Source organism: Vulpes lagopus, chromosome 6, assembly GCF_018345385.1.
Source record: "Vulpes lagopus strain Blue_001 chromosome 6, ASM1834538v1, whole genome shotgun sequence".
Taxonomy (NCBI): Eukaryota; Metazoa; Chordata; class Mammalia; order Carnivora; family Canidae; genus Vulpes; species Vulpes lagopus.
The window spans coordinates 47,125,463-47,143,829 of NC_054829.1; the positions used below are offsets into that span (position 1 = coordinate 47,125,463).

General features: G+C 39.5%; 1 protein-coding gene across 1 annotated transcript; it reads right to left on the bottom strand.

Annotated features, from left to right (window-relative positions):
* Positions 1 to 8,760: 8,760 nt before the first annotated feature.
* On the bottom strand, positions 8,761 to 12,779 carry ARF6 (ADP ribosylation factor 6). The gene is made up of 2 exons (XM_041759473.1): positions 12,639 to 12,779; positions 8,761 to 12,538 (listed from the first exon to the last, which is right to left on the bottom strand). The coding sequence occupies exon 2, from the start codon at positions 12,050 to 12,052 to the stop codon at positions 11,525 to 11,527; it is 528 nt and encodes a 175-aa protein (XP_041615407.1). The 5' UTR covers positions 12,053 to 12,538; positions 12,639 to 12,779; the 3' UTR covers positions 8,761 to 11,524.
* Positions 12,780 to 18,367: the final 5,588 nt, after the last annotated feature.

Consider the following 18,367-nt stretch of genomic DNA (forward strand, 5'->3'; position numbering starts at 1 on the left):
TATAACTCATATCTGAACAGCGTTTTGAAAATTAAATGAGCCTGCTGTATTAAAGTATCTTCATAAACTTCTGCACACATCTCCCTCTTACTATCACATCCTTAACATCTACTATTGTACTCTCATCTCCAGCTTTTTGGAACACTTCACTAGCAACTTCTGTACTGCCTCCAGTCTCTTTCATTGCAAACTAGTTTCTGGCCACTTCACTCAAACTTATCTAAGAAAGGTCCTGATGACTTTATAATATTAGTTCTAAAGAATTCACTTTAGGGGCACTTGGGTGGTTCAGTCAGTTAAGCATCTGCCTTCAGCTTGGGCCATGATCTCAGAGTCCTGGGATGGAGCCCTACATCAGGCTCCCTGCTCAGTGGGGAATCTGCTTCTTCCCCTCCTTTTACTACCCCCCGCCCCCGCTTGTGCTCTCTCTCTCTCTCTCTCTCAAATATTTTTTTTAAAAAAAGCATTTTGAACTTCAACCTTCTTCATCTCTCCGTAAGATATGACATCATTGATATTCTCTCCCATGTCTTCTTGGTCCTTCTTGTTAATATCTTTTTCTAGCCACCCCTTAAACATTAGTGTTCTCCAGAGAGGTTCCATTCTCTGCCCTTTATTCTTTTCTCACTCCCAGAAAATCTCTTTTTTTAAAAATATTTTATTTATTTATGAGAGAGAGAGGCAGAGACATAGGCAGAGGGAGAAGCAGGCTCCCTACAGAGAGCCCAATGTGGGACTCGATCCCAGGACCCCAGGATCATAGCCTGAGCCGAAGGCAGACAGTCAATCACTGAGCCACCCAGGTGCCCGAAAATCTCACTACCATCTGTGGTTTCAAAAACCATTTAGAAGCTCTCTCGTAAACCTCTTTCTGTGGACCAGACATCTCCTGACCTCTCTACTACATATCTATCTCCAGGTAGATGTCCATGCCATAGGCACCTAAAACTTGCTGACAAAACAGCCTCCTCCCTTTAAATTTGCTCTTTTCCCATATAATTTGTATCTTTATAAATTTAATCTTCATTAGTAGTCATTCCTGCAGACTTTTCCCATTGTTCCCTCTCATTCAACTGGCCAAAACTTGTTGATTCTGTATCTAAAATAGAGTTTCCTGAATTATAGTACCAGTACCCCAATTTTAACATCCAAAGTTCCTTAAAAAAAACAAAGGCACTTCATGATCCAGCCTCTGACCATCTTTCCATCTTCATCTCACACCAGTCTACTCTATGCTCCAGGCATAATAAGCTAGCTGTCAATTCCTGATGGTGGTATGCTAACACCTTCTGGCTTTTGCTCATAACTAACTGTTCTGCTGCCTAAAATGTCCTCTACCTCCTATCTGAATAAATCTTATTCATCTTTTAAAATTAACTGTGGGGGTGCCTGAATGGCTCAGTCAGTTGAGCATCAGACTCTTCATTTTGGCTTACGTCATTATCTCTGGGTCCTAAGATTGAGGCTGTTGTCAAGCTCTGCACTCAACCAGGAGTCTGCTTGAGGATTCTTTGCCTCTCCCTCTGCCTCTCTCCCTAAAATAAATAAATCTTAAAATGAAATTCACCTCAAATGGACCTATTCTTCTGAAGCCTTCCATTCTTCTGACTACCTCCCATTCCCCAGCCAAAGGAATGTATCTCACTGGTTGGCACTCAATGCACCATCTGCTTTAGTACATCTTCGTAATTATCTATGTATACTTCTTTATTTTATTCTTTTTTTTAAGATTATACTTACTTATTCATGAGAGACAAGAGAGAGAGAGGCAGAGACACAAGCAGAAGGAGAAGCAGGCTCTATGCAGAAAGCTTGACACAGGACTCCATCCCAGGACTCCAAGACCTGGAGCCAAAGGCAGACGCTCAACCGCTGAGCCACCCAGGTGTCCCTACTTCTTTATTTTCAACTAGTCTGTGACCTTCTTGAAGATTAAGGACATTTATTCCTGTTTATGGGGCCTACCACGTTGCCTAGAACCCAGTAAATAAATTCTTGGTAAACAAATGGATCAATATATACATTACCTTTTAACTACTTCAAGACTATTTCTGAAAACTCATTTAAATATATAAAGTAGGGCAGCCCCAGTAGCTTAGCAGTTTCACACCACCTTCAGCCTAGGGCGTGATCCTGGAGACCCGGGATCGAGTCCCATGTGGGGCGCCCTGCATGGAGCCTGCTTCTCCCTCTGCCTGGGTCTCTGCCTCTCTCTCTCTCTCTCTCTCCCTCTCTCTCTCTCTCTCTCTCTCTGTGTGTGTCTAATAAACAAGTAAAATCTTAAAAATATATATATATATATATAGTATATGTTTTATTCCTGAAACTTTAATTCAGGACTTAGAAAAGTGTTGGCAAACTTCTATAAAGGGCCAAGTAGTAAATGTTCTATGCTTTGTGGGCCATATGGTCTCTTGTCATAACTACTCAATTCTGGTGTTGCTGTGAAAAAGCAGCCATTAGGCAATATACAAATAAATGACCATGGTAAGTTCCAATAAAAACTTACAAAAACTGGCAGTGGGCCAAATTTGGCTGGTGTACCACAGCTTGGGAATCCCTGGCCTAAATGGTTCATCACATCACAATAATCTTAACAAGATCAAAATCTTCTAGTGCAGTTTCTGAAATTGTAGGCATGGTATTAGAAATAATCATCCCTTAAGAATGAACTGTTCAATGTAATAGCCACCAGCCATATATCGCTATTGAGCACTGAAATATGGTAGTCTGAATTGAGATGTGTTTTGAGTGTAAAATGTACACTTGGCTCTTAAAAATTTTGCATGAAATAAGGAATGTATCTTATTAATAATTATTTTATATTGGTGACATTGAGGTAATATATTTGATATATTGGGTTAAGTAAAACATTATCGGGATGCCTGGGTGGCTCAGCAGTTGAACATCTGCCTTCGGCTCAGGGTATGATCCTGGGGTTCTGGGCTTGAGTCCCGCATCAGGCTCCTTGCATGGAGCCTGCTTCTCCCTCTGCCTATGTCTCTGCCTCTGTGTCTCTCATGAACAAATAAATAAAATTTTAAAGTAAAACAGTATTAAAATTGATTTTACCTGTTTTTTACTTTTTAAAATGTGATTCCTAAAGCATACAAAATTGCTTATGTGTCTTGCGTTACATTTATATTGGACAAAAATGCTCTAAGAATAGTTACAAAATAGAGTATGACTAAACAGATTCTCTTTTCAAGATTGCAAATGAGGTGCTTTATGCCATTATCAAAGTGTCTCTATCCAAAACTGCTGAATATCCTGGTTTCTATCAATGATATGATTATCTTTTACATAAGAATTGAGGATCAAGGAGTCCGCTGGGCGCCTGATCCTGGAGACCTGATATCCAGTCCTGCATCGGGCTCCTGGTATGGAGCCTGCTTCTCCCTCTGCCTGTGTCTCTGCCTCTCTGTGTGTGTCTTTCATGAATAAATAAATAAAATCTTAAAAAAAGAAAAAAAAAAGAATTGAGGATCAAAATCCTTTAATTCTTATTTTTTATGAAAGAGAAAGGGAGAGGGTCTAAGAGAGAGAGGGAGAGAGAGAATTCCAAGCACATCTACTTCCATTGTGAAGCCTGATGTGGGGCTCTAACTCACAACCCTGAGATCATGACCTGAGCTGAAATCAAGAGTCGGATGCCTAACCAACTGAGCCACCCAGGTGCCTCTCTTTCCACAAGTAACGTATGTCCACCAATTTATTTTATCTCACTTGTTTCTCATTTTTCCCTATGGTATTCTTTGTCTTCATTTTCTCACTTGAATTAAGTCTCTTGAAAGGACTTCCCGCCCCTTCCCTTCCATCCATGACCTGATCCATGATTCTATACAAAACTACTGGATTAATGTTTCTAAACATTGTGACTCTCTCCTGCTATATGAATATTTTTAAAATTCAGTGGTTCCCATCACATACCCAATAATATCCAAACTACTTGTTCTAGCTCTTGAGGCCTTCTAAAAGCCTCATTTTCAGCTCTTATTTTGAACCGTTATCTCCCCCAACAAACACTCAAGTCAAACATAGGATTGCAGATAAGACATTAAATTCTAATTTTAGATAAACAATCATTTTTAACAATTATCTATTTATTTATTTTGACAGAGAGAGAGAGAGAGAGCACAAGCAGGAGGAGCAGTAGAGGGAGAGTGAGAAGTAGGCTCCCTGCTCAGCAGGGAACCCGAAGTGGGGATCTATCTCAGGACGCTGGGATCACAACCTGAGCTAAAGGCAGACACCTAAACAACTGAGCCAGCCAGGCACCCAACAATAATTTTATATATATAATTTTAGGATATTGCATGAGATAAACCTTGTACTAAAAATTGTGAAATTGAAATTTCACTGGGCACCCTGAATTTTTTTAATTGAATGTTTCAGGTGTACAATATAGTGATTTGACAACATATGTTATACTACGCTCACCACAAGTCTAGCTACCATCTGTCACAATACAAAGCTATTATAATACCATTAACTATATTCCCTACACTGCACTTTTCAACCCAGTGACATAGCCATTTGGTAACTGGAAGCCTGTACGTCCCACTCTCCTTCACCTGTATTTTTATCTGCTAAATCTGGCAACCCTAACAGACAAGTCTATTTTCTATCTCCCAAATACTATATGTAGATTACTAGCCATGCACCTTTACTCACAGATTTTAAGTGAGATAATGCAAGCAATGAGCGTAGAACAATGCCTAGTACAATACAGTAATACCCCTGCATTTGTGGGTCCAACTCAATTCCCACTAGCCTTCTCTAGCCCATTCCAGCCCACAACATAATACTTCTTTGCACTGTCTAGTATTTGATAGAGCCCTTGATTACTGACCTTGAACATTTCATGTGTTTATCTTAACCTAGTCTTTTATTTCTACCTCATATAGAAATTACTGACAAAATAGGATTTAAATAAGGCATTTGCATTTTAACAAAATCATCGACTTTTACTCTTAAGCCCTTGCTTAAACACCTAAGTACATGATTAAAGCACTCTAGCTGACCTTAAATTCCGTGTTCTTGCTGACGGGAGGATATAGTGTTCTTTAAGTAAACCTCACTTATAAAAAGTGAGCTCTAATAGGATCTAAAAAGCAAGAAATTCACTTATTAAACAATACCTGAAATGTCTGTAGTTATGAATTTATCAGAAACAAAATATAAAGTGTATACTCTGAATTTTCTAAAACTTTTTTCTCTAAGCATGCAAATAATCAGCATTGTAAAAAATTTAACTTTTCCTATTTTTTCATGATGATCCATAAAATTCACAATCAAGTGGTCACATGTGATTTTTACAGAAAAAAACTAATTCTTAAACAGTCTAATACCATGCTCTCCATTATACAGAAGGCTCAAATTACACAGGGACTCAAAATCATGTGATGATCATATAAGAAAATTACAGGATATTATTCAAACTGACCTTTTTGTAAGCAATACACACAAAATATTAAGTATATGGTTAACCACTAGTTCACCTTGTATAGTACAGACTACTCAAGTCCAAAGTCTGGCTCTGCTACTTATTAATAATGTATACCTCTCTAGGCCTCAGTTTTCTCAATTATAAAATGGGGGCCTTTTCTCCCAAGTTTTTGTGAAGATGAAGAGAATATGCATGAAATGCTTTGAAGAGAATATGCATGAAATGCTTAGAACAATACCTGGCACATGGTAATTGTTATGTTATGGTAATAAGAGCATGGTATGCTCTTATTATTCTCATAATGTTTCCCAGTCTGATATCTCTAGGTGTAGCTCCAACCTAGGATTTATTCATAAAACTGACTTAGAAAACAGGTATAGAGAAAGCACTTTGGTATGCCAAATTAGAATAAACATCAAAGATCTAAATCTCTGCTTCTGTAACTCCCTTAAATTTGTTGTGTTTTGGTTTGGTTTTTTCCCTCTCTCACAATGCTATGACCTTCTTAGGCCAGCCTATTTGGCTATAATGGGAAACAGTTTTTGTGGTCATGAATATTCAGTTTCACACAGATTTTTCTATGAATTACAAGTGCTTTTATTTTTTTAAAGCCCATTAGTAAATGTCCTCCATAAAACTTACTTCCATAACTCTTGTCAAATTACTCTTTAGTTTCTCTTTTAGGATATTTACAGATTCTCACATTCTACCATGTAAGTAAATATTGAACAACTCTCCATGCAAGAAATAATTCATGCGTGAATTTCCTAGTTTATATTGCTTGGAGGATAACACTACAAGAAACCAAATATCATGCAACATGTTAGTTTCCAAGTCAACAAAAACACTTCCTCTTACAAAATTTCATAATATAAAATGCTAGACTCAGGACTTGATTACAGTAATACCAACTGAATAAAAGTCAGTTCAATGATGTTAGCTGAACCTATTCCAAACTAATCTAGGTTATCTGGAGGAAAAGGCACTTGTACAGAGAAACACATTTAACTTATATCCAAAAATCAGTAAAACTACCATAAAGATAAGGGAAATAATTTTAATGAAATGATTCACAAGATCTTAAAGAATGTTAACATTCAACTTGAAAAACTACTGACTTCACACATTTAAACATATTTAGGGAGAAAAAAAATCCAGGTTAAACTACTCAGTAACAAGTCTCAAGGATCACTAAATGTTCAAATGTGGTAAATTGTATGAGCCACTGTTACCTAAAGTTTTGATAAAACATTTATTAACCATGGTCTTTACTTTGGTTTGTTGGATTTCCTATATATTTTGGTAATATTTTAGCAACTGTGCCTTAGATTTGGGGTCAGCAAATGTTTCTCATAAAGGGCCAGATAGTAAATATTTTAGGGTTTCCAGGCTAAATACTCTGTCACATTATCACATTTGTATTTTCAGTCTTTAAAAACGTAAACACCACTCTTAGCTCATTCCTTATAACAAGTCATAGCCAGATTTGCCCTAGGCCACCTGCCCCACCCCTGCTTTACACTATATATATATATACATATGTATGTATATATATATATATATAGTGTATAATATATATATATATTTTGTTGTTGTTGTTCCTATGTCACTTCCACTGATATTTTTCAAGTATTTGCTCAAATATCACTTTCTCAGTAAGTCCTCTGAAGATATTCCTACCTGTCCCCATATATATATATAACATAGTATGTAATATAGTACATCACCTAACATATCTGTATTCATCATCTGATTTTTGTCGTTCTCTCCTCACAACCCCCCCCATCCCCACCAGCATAAATTCCATGAAGGCAGACCTTTTTTTCTTCACTGATGGATCACCTATACCTAGAATAGTGCAAGGTGTATCTTTAGGCTCTCAATAAATAAATCTATTCTTGCAGTTATAAAACAAACACTATGGAAGAGCTATATATCCAAATGAAATAATGTAACAAGTGGTAAAGTATTTAAGGACAAGGCTGACAAATACTTTCCTTTTAAAATAGTTTCAAGTAGTCATAAAACATTTTAAAGAGAAAAAAAATGTTCAAAATTAAAGCATTTTCTTACTGTCCCACAAAGTGGTTTTTCTTACAGACTAATTCCCAGGAAGGTTATTATTACTTTAGCTTATTTAATAACAAATTTCAATTGTCATTCCTAAACTTCTCTACAGACTTGTTCCACCTCTTTGATCTCACTTGTATGTATTCCTTGTCTATGAAACTCACTAATCTAGTTTGGCAACTTTAAAAGTTTAGCAAATCAGGGAAAAGTTACTTTACCTCTTCTGTAGCTCCATGTTCCACCATTCCTTTTTATAAACTTCCTAATATTGTGATCTTTCATACTTTGTCTACCGTTCAGTATAAACAAGAAGCTATATTCTATCAAATGTTCTGCTCCAAATACTTTCTGCTCAGTGATTAGTCAGACTTAAAAGTTTTTTAACTGCGATGTATGTTTTACAATTTTTACCTATGAGACAGTATTTACCTTACCACACCCTGACATATACTTGGGAAGGTACTGAGGATATAACTGGGAATTTAGGAAGCTCCACCACCATTCAAATTATAACTACTGTATTTATAAACATATGAAAACATAAAAACCCACTAAAGAGTAAAATATCTTCTCCTATCACTGATAAATTGGTACTTGATTGCCATTAGTAAATCATGGTACTAAATATATGAACATCAATGTGGAGGTTAAATCCTATTAGAGAACACACTAAGACATTCTAAAATCAAGTTGCAAAAATTGCTGATTCAAGGGGGAATGCTTATAAAAAAGGGAACATGTTTTAAAAAACCCTTTTATCCAACAAAGTATTCTTCAACTATTTTGTTTTCTAAGTGGCTACAATTCTGTCATTCTTATGAGACAAGAAACTGGCTTTTAGAAGACAAACTTTAAAATTGCCAAGTCAACTGTCAAGGGTTAAGACAACTCTATTGGCCAATTCTTTAGAGACAAAATTCTATTCCTAAAAACAGTAAGGTTTGTGATTTTGGAAAAATGGTACGATAGAAATTATTTAGAATCTTAGTTTTTAAAAATTATTTTCAACTGCTTTTGTGTCCTAAGTTATCATAAAATCAGATTAAGCTTGGTGGAACTAAATCAGTACAAAGACTTCTTATACACCCAGGACTGTAAGAACCAAATTCTTTTTTGTTCTTATAAAAGCTTGGTGACTCCCAAATCGAGTCACTTTATACCATACATCCCTGGAGAATAACGGCCCAACACACATGTCCCACTTAATCTAGTCCAAACGAGTAACATAACGTGAGAAACTGCACTGTGTAATTCCTTTATTTTCTGCATATTAGTGCTTTACCAACACTACAACCATAAAGAACACAATTCCAAGTACTGTACTTTTTTAGTTTGGGGAGATCACAAGTCTACAGACTCATTTACTTATATTAGACAAGATTAACCTCATTCAAAACTTACTGCAGTTTATAAATTCACATAAACACAGAAATTGATGCAATTAAACAAAAACTTCAGGATCTTCTTTTTTAAATTCCTAGATTATAACTTTTTCCGCAGGCTACAATTACCTGCCCCATGACCACCAATGGTCATGGTTCAATTTAACTACATCAATTACCAACCTTGTATATCCTTAAAGAAAATGTAAATGAATATTACAAATTCTTACCAAAAGTTTAGGGTTTTCCAAATTTCAAATATTTGCTCCCCCCACCCCCCTTCAGTTAGACATTTCAAATAAACTAAAAATAACCACATCTCACCTGCAACATTCAATAGCAATCACTTGATGTATAAAATTTTAACTATGCTCCCAGTTATTTTAAAACACAAAAAAAATGGCTGCCTATCAATCTGTCACAAGTTAGAAATACTACATTTAGGAATTAAGATGAGGGTTTCAAGTTTCCTCCAGTTTAGGCATTTATACCTTTGTGCTTGTCTTGTTTAAAGATGTTACTATAGCATTGATATTTGTATAACCCATGTTTATGTACCTTAAAATGCAATCATTTAAAACACTAAGAATTAAATTTATGGTGGAGCTTTGGGAAATTTAAAAGCAACTAAAACATTCTCGGATGTGTCTGTCAGCTTCATTTCTAGAAATACTTCTAAAGCAAAACTGAGAACTCTATACCTTAGTTGCATTTTGTATTAAAAAATCCCTCTGCACCATCAGGAGCCTACAACATAGCACCTTTTCTCATCTGCTTTAAGTAAAATGTGTCAGAGTTTTACTTTCAATAGTTAACTTTTTATACCTTATGCTTCTCATACATCTTTGGTAAAAGCTCCATTATACAATATGGCCAAAGCACGAAGGACCAATACTGTCCAACTATGTACCATGATATCCCGCTCCATTTTAGTTTTCAGACACCCTCCTGAACAAAACCCACTCCACCTTTTCCTGTATACTGCCTTTGCAGTCTACATTTCTTAAATTCCCTACGTTTAATTCCTTGAGGATCTCTAAAATTAATCCTTAAGGCTATATGAGAACCAGATGCTGCTCACAATTCTGTATCAAGCATTAACATTTGGTTCAAGGTATCATCATAGTGGTCTCAATAAGCTAGTTACGGGTCCTAACAAGCTAAGCAAGTAATCTTGCTAGGATCTGGATATCACCAGTGAGCACACTGCTTACCCTTGAAGAAAAATAAGTTTACATTCATTGTCATCTGTAGGTTCTTTCTTCATCCTACTTCCCCTTTAATTGTCATTTCTCAAGTCTACACATCATTCATTCATCACATTTCCTTCCTTAAAGGAGATAGTGTATTAATGAACCAACAGGAGATCTATTTGTATGAGTTAATCCTACAATCAAACAGAATTAAATACCTTTTTTATAAAACATCTTTTCCAGTGTTCTAATTAATGGACATGTGGATCACTCAATTATAAAAAAACTTGTATCTTCAGCTTAATCAGTTGCTCTAATGTGAAAACAGGAATGTGTATTCTTTCAACTAGGTAGAAAATGTGTATAATTTGAATTGTTAAATGCTTTTATTAATGAACAAAGTAAACATTCTAGTAATTTTTAAACTATTGGTCTTAGACATTTGAAATGTGGTAAAAGTATATATTCCAGTTTTGCCCCAAAGTCACTTAAGATATCTACAGATATGTCATCTGTGTGTGGCCTACACCATTATTGCTCCATTTTCTGGAAAGAGTCTACTTTTAAAGTTAAAAAAGAGGGAAACACAGCAAAGTTGCTAACTTTTGCAGTGAAAAAAAATCTGTTGACGGGTTACACTTTCATCTTTTTATGCAGTGTAAGTTAGCTATGTAATAAGGAACTTGCGTTTAGCCCTACTCATGCATGATGTATGTTTCAGAACTTAATAGCTGACATTTCAAAGAACTTCTTACATTACCTGTTTAACATACTGATGTGCAACTGGAACATATTACAATGATATTACTCATTATTTGCCACTGTAGGCTAAGTTTACTATACTGGTCTTAGATATAGAAGGTCACATTTGAAATTACTAAGTTAAAGGTAAAACTCATAAGGGAGGAGTAAAGGCCTTAAATATAAAAGACAAACGGCAGTTTGATTAAGCAATAATTTTCAGTTTACTAGATGAAACAGACTTGCAACATAGTCTGCATGAATGCAAAATAAGCCATCTACAGCAAGTGATAAGGAAACTGGGCAAAAAGGAAAAAAGCATACATTGCAAAAAAGATTCTCTCGAAATAAAAAAATCAAACCATTATTATAAAGGACTTTACCAAAAACTGCTATATTTCCCCCATCCCATTTGCTGGAAGTCAGTAAGAGCATCTAGCACTTTGTGGTCATGTCAAATGTCAGATCGGAGCATCCTAATGCAAAGCAAAAAAAAAAAGGGGGGGGGGGGAGAAAGAGAAACAAAAAAGGAAACCCCTAAACCCCCCCCTCCCCAACCATAGAACAGTAACTCCAGAGTTCAAATTCAAAAGAAGAGAAAGTGGCAATTGAAAGAGGTGATGGTGGCGATAATCCTATGAATGGGTTTCTGATTTCTCTCCTTCCGGGGGATAGGTGGAGAATGCTCATTAGGATTTGTAGTTAGAGGTTAACCATGTGAGCCCCTCATAGAGTCCATCCCCTGAGGTGGCACAGGAGGGCTGCACATACCAGTTCCTGTCCCGAATCCGGGTCAGGCCCAGTTTCTCCTGGATCTCGTGGGGTTTCATGGCATCAGGCAGGTCCTGTTTGTTGGCGAAGATGAGGATTATGGCGTCCCTCATCTCCCGGTCATTGATAATGCGGTGCAGCTCCTGGCGGGCCTCGTCGATGCGGTCGCGGTCGGCGCAGTCCACTACGAAGATCAGACCCTGGGTCCCGGTGTAGTAATGCCGCCAGAGCGGCCGGATCTTGTCCTGGCCGCCCACATCCCATACGTTGAACTTGACGTTTTTGTAAGTCACCGTCTCCACGTTGAAACCCACTGTGGGAATGGTGGTCACCGACTGGCCCAGCTTCAACTTGTACAGGATTGTTGTCTTGCCGGCCGCGTCCAGGCCCAACATGAGGATCCGCATTTCCTTGTTCCCGAAGATCTTGGATAGCACCTTCCCCATCGCGTCGGAGGAGCCGGGGCCGGGGGCATTCAGGTGTCCCGGGTCCCCTCAGCCAACTACGCCGCAGCCGCCGCGAAACCGAAACGAAGCCTCCCAGCCGCGAGGGCGCCCGTGCGGCCTGCGTGGGAGTTGCCTCCTCGGGGCAGAGGCCCAGGCTCGCCACTCACTCGGGCATCACCGACCGCACAACTTGATTCCTCCAGCCGCCGCTGCCGCCGGGGCCCTGAGTCTGCGCCGGGAGAGCCGCCGCCCTGCTGAGGCGCGGCCCGGCCCGGAACTGCCCTTCCCCCCGCAAGCGCCGCGCTAGCGCCGCCGCGGTTCCCGCTCCTCCGCCTTCTCTTCACTCCGCCGCGGGAGGCCGAAGCCCTCCGGCCCACCCGCCGGCCCACGAGCACCGGGCTCACCACCGACCCAGGCCACCCGAGAGTCAGCGCGGCTCCGGCGCCTCGTCAGGTCATTGATCCTCGCCGGAATTCGGTGCGCCGCCTGCAGAGACACAGAGAGGAAGAAGGGAGTTAGCGCCGGCGGGCCAGAAGGGAGCGGAGGCCCAGGTGACTCGTCTTTCCAGCTCAGTTCAGGAGGTTACCTCAAGCCGCCGCCCTGAGCGCGGGCTCCCTCTGGCCTCCGCCGCCTCCTCCCAGTTCTGCCGCTGCCGCCGCCGCCGCCGGAAAAGGCGCCGAAGAAACCGCCTCACTTCCCCTCCCGATCACGCAGGCGCAGCCAGGCCGACCGTTCGGTGAGAGCGAGCTCTGTAAGGAGCGCGGCCCGCGCGCCCAGCGTCATGGGCGCCACGCGCGAGGGGGCGGGGCTACGGCGGCCTGGAGGCCTCGCGGCTGCGGTCAGGCCCTAGACCCGCGAAACTCGGACTCTGACCGGTGCCCGCCTGTTGCTATACGCGTACTTTCTGCGTCCCTGTTGCGCGCTCTCGCCTCCCCCAGCCCTCTCGAACCAGAGCAGCAAATCCACTGGGGAGCTCCCGAGGGCGGGGCCCGCGGCAAGCCCTCTCCCGCGGTGAAAGCCTCCCCCAGGCTGCTTCCGGACGTCGGTGCCCGCCAGGTGCTCAGCGAGTTCGCTTCATCCCGCCCCAGCCTCCGCGCGTCCTCAGTCACCCGGGAAAGCCCTGTATGCTGTTTGTACCTCTCCCAGCCCCTCCGTGGCCTCCCTTATCCCTCGTGTTCTGTGCATTTCCTGAAGGACACGTGGGAGGCCCGAGTTCTGTGTGGAGTCGGCCAAGCAGTGCGGCGCTTTTACCAGGCTTGGGTTTGCCAGGAAACCCTGCTTTTCGGTGTTCGAGCCCTATCTTTACACATCTCTTCGGGACCAGACCCTGTTACTTAAAAATGACAGTGTTAACCAGAGTTCCAGTCCCTTGCTGCGTTTTCAACTTTTTAAGGTGGTAACTTTTCATACTTAAGTTAGTGTGTTGAGCAGTAACTTAACCACCTAGCTTTTCTTTAAGAATCCTAGACGAGGGGATCCCTGGGCGGCTCAGCGGTTTAGCGCCGCCTTCAGCCCCGGGCGTGATCCTGGAGACCCGGGATCGAGTCCCGCATTGCGCTCCCTGCATGGAGCCTGCTTCTCCCTCTGCCTGGGTCTCTGCCCCCCCCCCCCCCTCTCTCTCTCTCTCTCTCTCTCTCTAAATAAATAAATATTTTTTTAAAAATCCCAGACGATAATAATCTTAGCATAGGTTTTAGAGTCAGAAAGCCTGACTACTTTTGTGACCTGGATCGAAGGCATTTAACCTTGCTAAGTTTGTTATCTCATGTGTAAACCGAGTGTAATGCCGACCTTGCTCTGTGTACTCCGTTTCAGAGTAAATAACAAAATGTTTGTGGAAGACTTTCGGAAACTTTTGTAGCAAATAGTTAGAGATCAAGTTAGACTTAAAGTAAGGCGAAGCCTAAAATAAAGGAACCAAGGGGAGGAAAAACAGGAAATAGAATTTGTTATTTTTTAAGGAAGATGCTAGAGAAGCATATGATACCATACTTGTTTCATAATATAAGAATATTTGATAATGGTAGATGGGTCAGGTGATAACCTTATAAGCTTCAGCTGAAATAAACTTACTAGAGTTGTTAATATTCTGACTGATCCAATTTTACTTTCCATCTGCCATGATCCATCTTACTTTCCACTGTCATAAAACTGAAGGAAGGATTTTGGAGTGAGAAGATTAGGGTTCAAAGTGTTGCCTGTCCGTTTTATGGCTGTGAATCCTTAGGCCTCAACCTTCCTAAACTTCATTTTCTTTATCTGTAAAATCAGACGAAGGATAATATCACTCATAAAAAAAAATAGTCACCATCTGTTGTTTGTAATGGCAAACACTGTACTAAATATTTTAAATCTATTTTTAATCCTCACAGCAATCATATGAAGTAATTTTGAGCATTAACATTTTACATATCAATAGAGAGGTTAAGGTGTTTTTTGAGGGTCACAGAGCTGAGATTAAATCATAAATATGCAGCTCCTCCTCTTCGCCCCCTAATGATGGTATCTCCCTGACTACCTCACACAGTGGTTTGGAATCTAAGTGGTTTATAAAGTGCCATAGTACTTATTATTGTATTTGAGGTAGGAAATTTTTTTATATGTGGCATATAGAGGTATTATATTTTGTTGCATTCCAACATAATAGTTTTCTCAGAGAAGATTCCAGTTTTTCCAGGTAGATGGAGATTGATCTGCTGGGCTCGGATTTATTTTTCAGTGGAAGGAGTAATATAATGAAAAACAGAAGCAGCTGGAAGCACCTAACAGCGTCTACCTGGCACTGATACTGTGTTAGGTCTAAAAAGTTTATTTTTGAAAGCCATCCTCGGTTTATATTCCACCAGAATGCAGGCTTCATAGAGGCAGAGACTTGTCAATGTAAGTTACATCATTATTTGAATGAATGAATGCCACTTATACTACAAATAAGACCAAACAGAAAAGGAAAGGGACATACTAATTTTGTCTGGGGTTAGAATATTGGATATCTAGAGTGGTTCATCATACAATAAGTTATTTTAAGTAATAATCATAAAAAACAAAATAATTGCCAGAAACTTAAAATACAGATAGTGAAAAAATTTAACTTTGTATATAGTCATAGCAGTTGAGAAGTAAGTGAATTTCAATAAAACCAAAATATCTGTAAAAAGTAACAGTTTAGGCAACTACTAAATTATACCACTGATCATTTTTTTGATTTCTTGAAAGTTCATTCAAAATTGATAAATTTAAAAATATTTCCATTCTGTGAAATATTTTACAGATAAACTAAATTTTGCATTTATGAAACAAAATACTGTATTTCTCAGTGTACCCTGTTTCACTGTTTTATGTTTCAAACACAAATGAAAGCTCCAAAACAATATAAAAATTGTATTAAAAATCTCTGCTTTTTATGAAACGTCGGGACACCTGCACCCCGATGTTTCTATCAGCAATGGCCACAATAGCCAAACTGTGGAAGGAGCCTCAGTGTCCATCGAAAGATGAATGGATAAAGAAGATGTGGTTTATGTATACAATGGAATATTACTCAGCAATTAGAAACGACAAATACTCACCATTTGCTTCAACGTGGATGGAACTGGAGGGTATTATGCTGAGTGTAGTCAATCGGAGAAGGAAAAGCAGTGTATGTTCTCATTCATTTGGGGAATATAAATAATAGTGAAAGGGAATATAAAGGAAGGGAGAAGAAATGTTGGGAAATATCAGGAAGGGAGACAGAACATAAAGACTCCTAACTCGGGGAAACGAACTAGGGGTGGTGGAAGGGGGGAGGAGGGTGGGTGTTGGAGGGGAATGGGTGACGGGCACTGAGGTGGACACTTGACGGGATGAGCACTGGGTGTTTTTCTGTATGTTGGTAAATTGAACACCAATAAAAATTAATTTTAAAAATAAATAAATAAAAAAAAAAATAAAAATCTCTGCTTTTTAACTTAAAGCCCATAAATGAAAAGATTTCTCCAACATAGAAACCAGGCTCCCTTTTAGAAAACACCATAATTTCCAATCTGCTGAACAGCCACATATATTATCTTCTGATATTCCTGACTGAAATTCCATGTTATAAGAAAAATATTTACTTTAAAAAATGGCTTAGGGCAGCCCCGGTGGCTCAGCGGTTTAGCGCTGCCTTTGGCCCAGGGTGGGATCCTGGGGGCCTGGGATCGAGTCCCACATCAGGCTCCCTGCATGAAGCCTGCTTCTCCCCCTCTGCCTGTCTCTCTCTCTCTCTCTCTCTCTCTCTCTCTCTCTCTCTGTCTCTCATGTATAAGTAAATTAAAAATCTTAAAAAAAAAAAAAAAAAAAAAAGGCTTAGATGCAGCCCTGGTGGCTCAGCGGTTTAGCGCCGCCTTCAGCCCAGGGCCTGATCCTGAAGTCCCGGAATCGAGTCCCACATCCAGTTCCCAGCGTGGAGCCTGCTTCTCCCTCTGCCTGTGTCTCTGCCTCTCTGTGTGTGTGTCTCTCACGAATAAATAAATAAAATATTCTAAAAAAATGGCTTAGCTTTTTGCTCTTAAAATGAAATGAACAAGTCTTTAACAATAGCACCTCATTCTATTTACCCCTATTTCTAAATTCCTAAAGCTCTTATTCATTCTGTATGACTATGTCATATATTTCTTTTTATCCCATGCTGTGCTAAGGACAATTTTTTTTTTTTTAAGACTATTTGAGAGAGAGTGAGTGAGAGAACACAGAGGGAGCAACAGAGGCAGAGAAGCAGGCTCCCCACTGACCAGAGAGCCTCGTGCGGGACTCATCCCAGGACCCTAAGATCATCTCCCAAGCCGAAGGTAGATGCTTAACCAACTGAGCCACCCAGGCGCCCCACTAAGTACAATTCTGACCATGTGGGAAGAAGGGTGGTCAATCTATATACCTGTTTAAGGAAGGTACCATCCCTTGTTTATGGCTTCATTTTGAGCCCTTAGTCTACTTAGCCAGCATGGAGCTCTATCTAGTTGAAAGAAGCCTAGAGCCCCAGGAAACCTATTAGCAGTAGAAATAAAAAGCAAATAAGAAACTATTATAAAGTATATCATTAGAAAATTTTCGAATCTTTTCCAACTGAAACACTGAGGTGGGAGAATTAGCCCTCCCCTGGTCTTATACCTATTTGTTTATAAGCTCTCTAAGAAAGTTTTCCTGTTCTTTTCATTTTTTAATCCTTAGTCCCTAGCACACCATAGGGCATGTAGTAAAGTAGCAAATATTTTTTGATGATAATACAGTGAAGATGGAGACTCAAAAATAAAACTAAAAAAATCAAATTAAGACAATGAAAACATAATTTTAATTTGTAAATATTCTTGGTAACTTTAATGAATTCCAATATTTAAAAATACTTAAAGGGACACCATGAACCAAATTAATCATTCACTCCCTTGTCCTCTGTGTCAGATAAGGAACCACTTTCTAGATCGCCTGTTTAACCATAAAAAAAGAAAGTCATATCCCAATCAAGACCTTAATAATTACTTTAGTTATGCCTGAGAATGAAGACTTCATTTCATTTTTAGCAATATTAAAAGTGGGAATGATAAAACTAAAAACAAATTGAATTATAGTTGACATTTTAGCAAATTGTTTAATAGGGCTTTGGACCATAAACATAAACAGAGGCAACATGGTCTATTGGCACAAGTGAATATAAAAAGCTAAATGACATCCTTAAATTACTCCCAACATTTTGTGATTAGGTTTGGGTAAGTTATTCATCCTCAGTGATCATTTTTTTCTATTCCTGCAATGGAGAAATCTCTCTTTTTTAAAGATTTTATTTATTCATTCATGAGAGACATAGAGAGAGGCAGAGACATAGGCAGAGGGAGAAGCAGGCTCCCCGTGGAGAGCCCAATGTGGGACTCAATCCCGGGACCTGGGATCAGGCCCTGAGCCAGAGGCAGACACAACCGCTGAGCCACCCAGGCATCCCTGGAGAAATCTCTTTTAATTGGCTAGGGCAGTATAGTATTCTTTACAATTCAAAGCGCTGAGACACTGAGAGGATAAGCTACTTTATTAAGATCAATAAAATGGTACAAAAGAAATTCAAATTAAGATTTTTTAAAAAATCCAATCTGTTGTTTTTTTCTCCATCGTAACAAATGATTGTGTGAACTCAGTAAATGACTAGATAATGGTGTTCAGCCCTGGCTACACATTAAAATCACCTGGGGCATTTTAAAACCACATAAATGCTTGGGCCCCGACCCAGATCAATTATGTCAAAATATCTAGGGTAGAAGTTCTACCCACCAGTATTTTTTTAAGGCCTCCCTGAATGATTCTAATGTAGCT